Here is a 9,742-nt window from a genome sequence, read left to right on the forward strand (position 1 = left end):
GAGATACATTAATAATACATTGTAGTTGTGATTTAACTGCATCTCCTCCCTGGGCAACCAACCAAGAAGGACAGGGATCAAGAGGGCAAGTCATCTTCCTCACTCTTCCAAGCAGCTTGTCCACATCCTCAGTACTCACCAACTGAAACTGATCCAGTGTAATCCTACTTGTGGAGTTGCTGGACACTCCATTGTCAGCTTCTGCTATAATGAGTGCATCTAAGTCGGCTCTTATCCGAGAGATTTTATCTGTGAAATGATCATTAAAGGCATCACAGCAAACTACCGAAGGCTCTAAAGTTGGGTTCAGGGGGGAAGGTGTCTGCGTTAGACCCCTCACCACCCTGAACAATTTAGCTGGACACGAATTCACAGACTCAGTGCAGGCAGAGAAGAAAGCTTTCTTTGCTGCACGTATTGCCACCCCATAGGAACGAAGATGTTCTCTATGTCGTGTCTTGTCGGATATAAGTCAAGTTTTCCGCCATTGGCGCTCTAGTCGTCGTCTTTCCCACTTCAGCTCCCTGAGTTCTTTTGTATACCAGGGTGTCTGGTTAGAAACAGGCCGGAGAGGATGTTTGGGGGCGATTGTGTCAATAGCCCTAGTTAGGTCTTGATTCCATCTGTTAACCAGGGCTTCAACAGGATTGTTGATGATACCAGCCATAGAACCCTCTAAGGCTTTCTGGAATCCAAGAGGATCCATCAACCTTCAAGGGCGGACCATCCTAATAGGTCCGCCACCCTTGCAGGGGTGGATAGTAGCCACGATACTAACCCTGACCAGAAAATGATCTGTCCATGACAATGCAGAGGTATTTATCACCTCTGCCCAGAGATCTGTCTGTTCGGAACTGAAAACAGCATCGAGGGTGTGACCTGCTGAATGTGTGGGTCCAGAGACCAATTGGGATAGGCCCATGTTTGTCATGGATGCCATGAACTCCCAAGCTGCACCTGACAAACTGGTCTTAAATGGTGTGTTGAAGTTGCCCAATACCAAAAGCCTGGGCGACTCCAACACCAGCTCCGAGACCAGTTCCGTGAGCTCGGCCAGGGAGTCTGTTAGGCAGCGAGATGGCCGGTACACTAACAGAATCCCTAGTCTATCCCTGTTCTTTAGACTCAGGTACACACACTCGATGTGATTCTGTTCCTGGACTGGAAGTCTGGTCAGGTTAAGATTATCCCTGTAGACCACAGCTACTCCACCCCCCCTCCGCCCACTTTCCCTCACCTGCTCACTAACACAGTACCCAGCTGGGAGGGCCTGGGCCACTGTCATCTCCCAGCCAGGTCTCTGTGAAGCATGCCAGGTCAGCCTCCTCATCTAAAAGGAGATCATAGATGATATTTGGTTTATTTTTAACTGACCTGGCATTGCATAAGAGCAAGGAGAGGTTCTGTGGTGACTGGAAGGAAAGATGGGTGTTAAATATCTATCTCTCCTTCCCCTATAATGGCACGTCGCCCTGTTACCATATCTCTCTCTGCTCTGCACATCACATATTGCTGCTCCCTGACACATTATCCCAGCTGGGCTGCAGGCCGCCTTGAGGTTCTCAGAGATGTGGTGCATCGAGCTGCTTCCCTAGCTCTCCTCCTGCCCCATGGTATAAACTGCCTTGCAGGGGGTGGCTGCTCGGTTGGGCTGCAGCCTGCCTTGAGTCTCCTGGAGGGCGCAGTGGGCGCAGTCACCTCCAACTGCTTCCCTCGTTCTCCTCCTGCCCTGAGGTGTAAACTGCCTTGCAGGAGGGGCTGCTCAGTTGGGCTGCAGCCTGCCGTGAGTCTCCTGGAGGGTGGGGTAGGCGTGGCCACCTCATCCCATTCACGTGGCTCTCAGAATAATATGTTTAGGGGGCTGGAGGGATTGGCATGCAAAAGAGGGAGTGGAAAAATCTACTCCTGCTAGCGCAGTTGATCCAGCTTAAATTGGCATTCCAAACGTTGACTAGAACAATGAGTGGGCCAATAACTCAGGACCTTACCAAGTCAGAAACATGCATATATTCAGATGTTATTATAAAATTAAGCATTTTAAAAAAACCCAGCAAAGTATTCTAGACACATTTACCCCTATTAGAGATGGGAGTACACTAGTGAAATGAAATTTTCTAAATATCTCCATTGTTTTCTGTTACCCTAACACAAATAACTCCCTAAAATAACAACTAGATAACATCTCCCCCACCTCAGAATGAATTGCATTCTGAGCAAATCCAAATGGTAATGGCAAGTTCAGTGGTTGGGTAAGTGGCCCAACAAATGGCACAGACAGAACCAGAAGGCCTGTGAAGCTGGATCTGCCTACCACCATTTTAAATTGCCCCAGAATGCCATGCCATACATATAGGCCAGGCAAATGAAAAATGTCTGGCAAATCAAAAGGGGGAGGGTTTGATCTGGCCTGGTGTCAGCAATGGTGGGCCCCACCAGAGCCCCAACATCTTTCCGATTATGCTATGTACTGGTGCCGGGATTGAAGACCAGTATTATATGTCCTGATCATTGAGGAGAGGGAACACTGAATGCACTAAGCAGCCACATCTGCCACTTAACACTCCTATAGCAAACTCCAGTCTATTAATATCCCTTTCCAATGGGGAGTACAACCCCATCTATAGTAGGCTATTTCCATGGCCCTCAATTTGAGATGCCACCTACAGCCCTGACCTCTGTCTTATATGGATTGAGCTTCAGTTTATTTGCTCTCATCCATCCCATTACTGATTCCAGACAGTGATTCAGGAGATTTCACTGCCTCACTGAGACTTGTGAAAAAGAAAAGATATAAATATAGTTGTGTGCCATCAGCATACTGAGTGACACCGTAGTCCATGTCTCCAGGTGATCCGCCTCTCCCCACTCCCCAGCATTTTGAGTAGATGTTAACATGCATGGGGGAAAGAGCAGATCAGGGCCGGCCCTGACATGAAGCAGACTGAGCTGGGAATCATAGGGCTTTCCCCCTCCCTGTCTAAACATGCATAGGATTGCAGCTAAAATCAATAAACATAGAAAGTGAGCTTCTAGTTTCTTGCATACGCAAGTGAATAGAACCTCTGGGATCTAAATCCGAATGGTCTGCATTCTGAATTTTTACAAGATTTTTTTTTTGGGGGGGAAAGAGCGCTATAGCTAGATTTTAATATTTAATACTCCTCTCCCTATTATCAGGACACGATACTGAACGATGTATTGTTCTACAATGGAATTAGCTCCGGTGTTGGAAAATGGGTCCACGAACAGATTAATTTCAATAAGGTTGAGAGAAAGCATCAAGAACATTCATGTGTTGCGACGTATAGAAAACCAGTGTGAAACAACATGGAGATTCATTGAAAAACAACAGTGTGTCCCTTCTTTATTTTTCCTCTTCTGTTGTCCCTGAAATGTTTTCAAATTACTTCCTTCACCTATTCGCTGTTTTCAATAGCCCAGTATGCTACTGTTATTCATTTCTTGTTGTTATCTTTGTCTTGTCTTTTGTGCAACTGCTCTTGGTTTCTGAATTGTACACTACTAAATGTTTTTATTACAGCTTAACAAAAATAATAGGAACCCTTAACACAATACATTTAGAATAATACACTGATTTGTTTTTGTTTTTAAGAAGTTATGGGAAACTTGAGGGGCTAAAAGTATATAGCATTAAGCAGGGTTTTTTTCTTTTAAAGAGAATAGTAAAAACGGGGGTGGGGGGGAATGGAGCTAAGCCCTTAAATATAGAAGCATGTTGGTACACCTTGGGAAGGGTCTCTTTAATTAAAAAGCAATATAGGTAAAAACACAAAAACATCAAAACATCTTCTCATAAGTCAGGTAATCAGTGAGGTGATCAAAGGAAGGTATTTTATTTCATATAACTGGCTCCTGGTGGCAGAGAGGGGGCAATATACACTGAGCCACTCAGCAGCACTTTCAAATAGTATTCAAAATACCAAGCCTCAGAATGTCTACTCAGAAGGAAGCAGGGCAACATTCAAAAGTAAGCAGTATCAGAGGCAGTTGCTGGAGAAAATGGGTGGGAGGCTGCTGTTGCACTTGTGTCTTGGGTTCCTGGTCGACAGCAGGCTGGCCACTGTGTGAACAGAGTGCTGGACTAGATGGATTCTGGTCTGATCCAGCAGGGCTCATAAGAACATAAGAAGTGCACTGATGCTGGATCAGACCAAGGGTCCAAGGGTCCACCTAGTCCAGCACTCTGATCACACAGTGGCCAACCAGCCATCGGCCAGGGATGAACAAGCAGGACATGGTGCAACAGCACCATCCCGCCCATGTTCCCCAGCAACTGGTGCACACAGGCTTCCTGCCTTGAATACTGGAGATGGCACACAACCATCAGGGCTAGTAGCCATTGATAGCCTTTGCCTCCAGGAATTTATCCGACCCCCTTTTAAAGCCATCCAATTTGGTGGCAATCACTATATTTTGTGGTAGTGAGTTCCATAATTTAACTATGCACTGTGTGAAGAAGTACTTCCTTTTATTTGTCCTGAATCTCCCACCAATCACCTTCTTAGGGTGACCCCAGGTTCTAGTATTTTGAGAAGGAGAAAATGTCTCCCTAACCATATTCTCCATACCATGCATAATTCTGTACACCTCTACCATGTCTCCCCTCAGCCTCCTCTTCTCCAAGCTAAATAATCCCAGCTGATGTAACCTTCCCTCATAGGGGAGATGCTCCAGCCCCTTAATCGTTTTAGTTGTGCTTTTCTGCACTTTTTCCAGCTCTATAATATCCTTTTTTAGGTGTGGTGACTAGAACTGTACATAGTATTCTAAGTGTGGTTGCACCATAAATTTGTATAAGGGCACTATGATACTGGCCGTTTTATTCTCAATTCCTTTTCTTATAATGCCTAACATGGAATTTGCCTTCTTTACAACGGCCGCACACTTATGTTCTTAAGCAGGACTGAAATACTCCCCAGCAGCTTCCACTCCATGTCTTAGAAATCTTCTAGGCATAGAAATTTTCCACTGCTGAGAACAGAAGGGAACTTGCATGACCTTCAATGGGCTACTCTGTTTTTCCTCTTATAGTGTATGGCACAACCAACTTCCTTGGGCCATCTGGATTGGTTCATTTTCCTTGCCTTGACAGTGCTACCATCATAGTGCATATTTGGTTGCTTCATCTCTCCACTGCAGTGTGGTGATATGGTCACTCTATGGGAAGTATTTAGAATTGGAAAGTCCAACTTTATGCCAGGAAGCTAGATTAAATTTCATCTCTTCCAGTGGTATGATTCTAAGAAATGTTTTTCGCACTGCAATTTGTAATTGAGTATGGATACTCAAGTACAAAATAAATCTGCTTCTCCTCAAGTCTGAAGGGCACATGCTTGCAAAATCCAGTGTGTATTCTTTTTGCTCAATAAGTCAGTCGTTGTTTATTCCGCTTTCCCTATTAACTTTAACATAAAATCAATACAGCAAGCATAGATAAAACTGCTAACATTACTAAAAAAAAGGGGAAACTACTGGCCCTAAACTGGACCCAATATTTCTTCCATAAGGAACAAGTGGAATTAGCGAGGTAAGCAAAAGTAGCAATGGAGTGGAGAATCATTGTACATCTATTACCTAATAGAAAAATCAATTTCTCACTATATGGCAAATAGGTAAATGAACTGTCCCTGAAAGGAAGAATGATCCTTTAAAAAGAAGGGTAGAATGTATAATGAACTGGATTGTCAACCTGCTTTTGAGATGAATAAAGCTATTTAGTTCTGATGATCCCATCAAACCAGCTCAGACAGTAATTAGCATATTGTGCCTTCATTTTGAGACTAATGAAGGCAACTCTTAACTTTGAAGAAGGGTTAGTGCTCAATACAAAAGACCCCATTGAATAAATACAAAGGGGGTGAAATTCCAGAGGCTGTAATGGATGCAAGCACATTCTGTATTGCAATGCTCATAGTTTCTTAATTGATGAATTCTTCACTATGTGGACTAGAGCTCTTCCTCTTTTAACCCAATTGTAAGATCTCATTATGCTTTACTTTAGCCACAGAAAGGCTTGAGGATTACTATATTCTTTTTCCATGCATAATTTTGAGCGTAAATCAATTGTAGTGATGCCACATCTCCAGTGACATAATCTGACCAACTGATCTTGCTTTTCTAGTGCAGCTGAAGTTCCCAAAAGAACTGCTGGCAATTCTGCCTAAATTTCTTTAACATCTCCCTGATCCAGCCTGGCTCTTCCTATGTTCTGCTAATAACAGTCTGCTAATAACAGTGTGATGAGCTGAGGCATGAGACTAAGAAAATAGTCTATCCAAGGGAAAAGGCAACTGACTTGCTCTATTTTGTGACTCTCCAATCTCCAGATGTTTTTAAAGTGTAGGGGCCAAAATCTAAATATCTTATTTTCCTGTAATTGCTTGTCAAAAGCTTGTTGCAACAGGAACCACTGAATTGCAATCACTTTTTCCAGACCTGTCTCAGTTGGAATAATAGCAAGATGTCATCAGCACATAGAAAAACTAGCCAGATGTCAATTTCCTAATCTGGGTAGAGAAAAAGGGCCTCCTTTCCAAACCACTGCCACATCACTTATATCAAATTTAAGTAACAAGGGGGCAGCGGGGTGGTGGGTGGGGAGAGAGGACGAATGCCAAAAAGGCATCTATGGGCCTTGCTAGACCTACCTGATAATCCGGTGGGGAGTCGGGGCAAGGCCGCCCTGCAGCTAGCGCGCGCCGTCGCCCCTAGCTAGACGTAACATGCGACGGGGTAAGGGAAAGCCCCGTTGCGTCCTCCAGGTTTTTTTATCTTAAAGGGCCATGTGCGCAGGAGCGCACCAATGGAAAAGTAAGTAGTTTTTTAAAAAAAATAAAGGGTTCCCTGCTCCCCCTGCCCCTGATTTCCCCCCCACAATGTCTGATCCCCCCTGCCCACTCGCTCACCCGTCCTCCTCCTGCTCGCCATGCCCATCCCTGTTCCTCTTCCCCCCACTCACCATGCGTGTCCCCGCTCGCCCGTCCTCCCCCCGCTTGCCATGCCTGTCCCCGTTCTTCTTCCCCGTCCACCATGCCTGTCCCCACTCGCCAAGCCTGTCCCCGCTCACCATGCCCGCCCCCGCTCGCCAAGCCTGTCCCCGTTCTTCTTTCCCCTGTCCACCATCCCCGTCCCTGCTCGCCATGCCCGCCCCCGCTCGCCATGCCTGCCCCCGCTCGCCATGCCCTGGCCCCGTTCTTCTCCCCCCCGTCCGCCATGTCTGTTGCCCCCCCGCCTGCTCACCAGCCCACTCGACATGCCCACCTGATCACCTGCCTGCCATGTCCGATGCCCCCTCCGTGACTCCCGTTCCATGATCTCCTCACCCTGGCTCCACTCTTCCCCCCCATCTCTCCTGCCGGGTCCGTTCTTTCCCCTGGCCCCCATCTACCCCCCCCGTGATCCCCCCTTGGGCCCGATGGGCACAGCACTCCTATGGAATGCTGTGCCCAGTGCGCAGCTTCTCTCGGCTACTCGCGAGTAAGCGAGCAGCCGGGAAAAGCCACAGAAGTCGCTAGACCTTCCGCAGCCCCAGCCTCAGCCCGGGGCTGCGGAAAAGCTGGGCCATAAGCGGATCCGGTTATCCCGGGTCAAGGGAGGACTTAGCCCGGCCTGACCCCGGAATCCCCTGTGCGTCATCTGGATGCACAGCAGGGAGCCCGGTCCTCACACTGAGCTAAGTCCTCATCTAGCAACGGCCTATATCTCACGATTCAGTACATTCATAGGTGGTCACATTAAAATAGTCAGAAGGCAGAGATCCTCTGGTTGCTTATTCTGAATTATACACAAGTGCATCCTTCACACATGATGAGAGAAATGTGTATTGTGTACTTGGCTATCCAAGTGATAGTGAGCACAGCTATACTGCCAATAAAGAGGTGTAACCATGGCCACTATTTGGCCATCCTGTTGCCTGCTTATGGCAAATAGAATCTGGTACCACTTTATTATGTATTTGGTTTATATCCAACCCTCCCATGAGCAGAAGTCCACTTGTGCAACAGGATGGGAATTTCACTCATGCAATGGGACTTCCATGTCCTCTCCTCCCCACATGCAGGCCTCAAATCTGCTCTGAAAGATTCCCGAACCAGTTGTTTTTAGGCCCATGTATTAATTGTGAGTTTGTCAGATAAATATTACTTTATTGGGGAACTGCATACAGCAGACACTTTTAAGGATAGGATTACAAGATATGGTTTGGGAACATGCAATGACCATGTGCTTTCCCAGTCTTGGAGTCAACCCTTGGGCCTCCGGTACAACCAAACATCTAGCTTCGCTCAGCTCAATCCTTTCCATGCCTGGGTGCCGTCATTTTCAATAGGGCTGTGCACGGACCCCCCGATCTGTTTCGTGGCCCGATCTGGAAAATCCGGATCTGGCCCAATCCTTTTCGGGCCAATCCGCCCGTCCCCCGCTCCGCTCCGAAATCTGGATCCGCAGTTGTCACCAATGTCACTCTGCCTAATACTAGGACTGACTCTGTACATTAGCCATAATCCATCATAACTGGCTAGGGAGTTCTAGGAGTTGTAGTCCACCACATATATTTATATAATTGACATGTGTGATCTATTTGATCTAAGAAATTCTTCTTCTTCTTCTTCTTCTTCTTCTTCTTCTTCTTCTTCTTCTTCTTCTTCTTCTTCTTCTAATTAGAGTACTGAGAAGTGCCATTATTTTAATGCAGAAAGTGTTTAACATATAATTCCTAAAAACATCAACAGTGGTTCTGAATTATTCTGAAGAAGAAGCTTTTTTTCTAGTAAGATTCTTTTTGGACCCTTAAACCAGCGAAATAACATCAAAATGGAACAAAGAATCTTGGGGCACCTTGAAGACTAAGAAATATGTTATGGCACATGTTTTCCTGGACTACAGTCCACTTTGCCAGATGTATCTGATGGAAGTAATGAGATTTAATGTCTTTGAATTCATGCGACAAAGTGGGATCTAATCCAGGAAAGCTTATGCCATCATAACTTTCTTAGTCTTGAAGGTGCCAGAAGCCTCTGTTGCTTTTGTTGCAACAGATTAACCTGGCAACCCCTCTGGAAATTGTTAAACTGACATCCACTTTCATAAGCTATTATACAACAGATGATTTTCTTTTCTTTTGCAACATCTCATAATCTTTGCAGCCTAGGGGCTGCTGGAAGCCATACATTCCTTGCAGTTGATCACTGATTTAAGACCATATTATGCATATCTTTATTTCATCTGCAAAGCCAAAAATGTATTTCATGCATATTCTTATATAAAACATGTTGGAATCATTTCTTGGTTGCAGAATGGAACAGGGTATCATAAATTAATTTTTGCTGCTAGACAATGGTGTGAAGGAATGACATAGATGTGAGTCATGTTAATGCAGAAGAGACTATAATAAGGATGTAAATAAAATGCCTAGCAGCAAAGCCATGTATTCCAGTTAAATTATCAGACATCAAATCCCATTAATTCCATCAGCATAAAAAGTTGAGACAATGGAGTATTGCTTAGTTACATGACTGATTATGTCTTAGAGTATAGAACATCCTCAAATGTGACAATAACATGAAGACAACCAAAATCATCTATCTATCTATCTATCTATCTATCTATCTATCTATCTATCTATCTATCCTGTTTCTAAGTTCTCTCTATTTATCACATGCCATTGTGACCAAGAAATAGAACCCATGAGAGATTAAGGTAAGGAGTCTGCAGATTAAGACCT

General features: G+C 45.1%; 1 protein-coding gene across 1 annotated transcript in view; it reads left to right on the plus strand.

Moving 5' to 3' along the window:
- CNBD1 (cyclic nucleotide binding domain containing 1) overlaps nt 1-3,321 on the plus strand; it is a 177,657-nt gene extending 174,336 nt beyond the window's left edge. Inside the window, exon 13 of the mRNA XM_063131313.1 lies at nt 3,178-3,321. Coding sequence (XP_062987383.1) covers nt 3,178-3,321 — 144 coding nt within the window. The remainder of the gene's footprint in view (nt 1-3,177) is intronic.
- Nucleotides 3,322-9,742: the final 6,421 nt, after the last annotated feature.

The sequence above is a fragment of the Elgaria multicarinata genome, chromosome 7, assembly GCF_023053635.1.
Source record: "Elgaria multicarinata webbii isolate HBS135686 ecotype San Diego chromosome 7, rElgMul1.1.pri, whole genome shotgun sequence".
Lineage (NCBI taxonomy): Eukaryota > Metazoa > Chordata > Lepidosauria > Squamata > Anguidae > Elgaria > Elgaria multicarinata.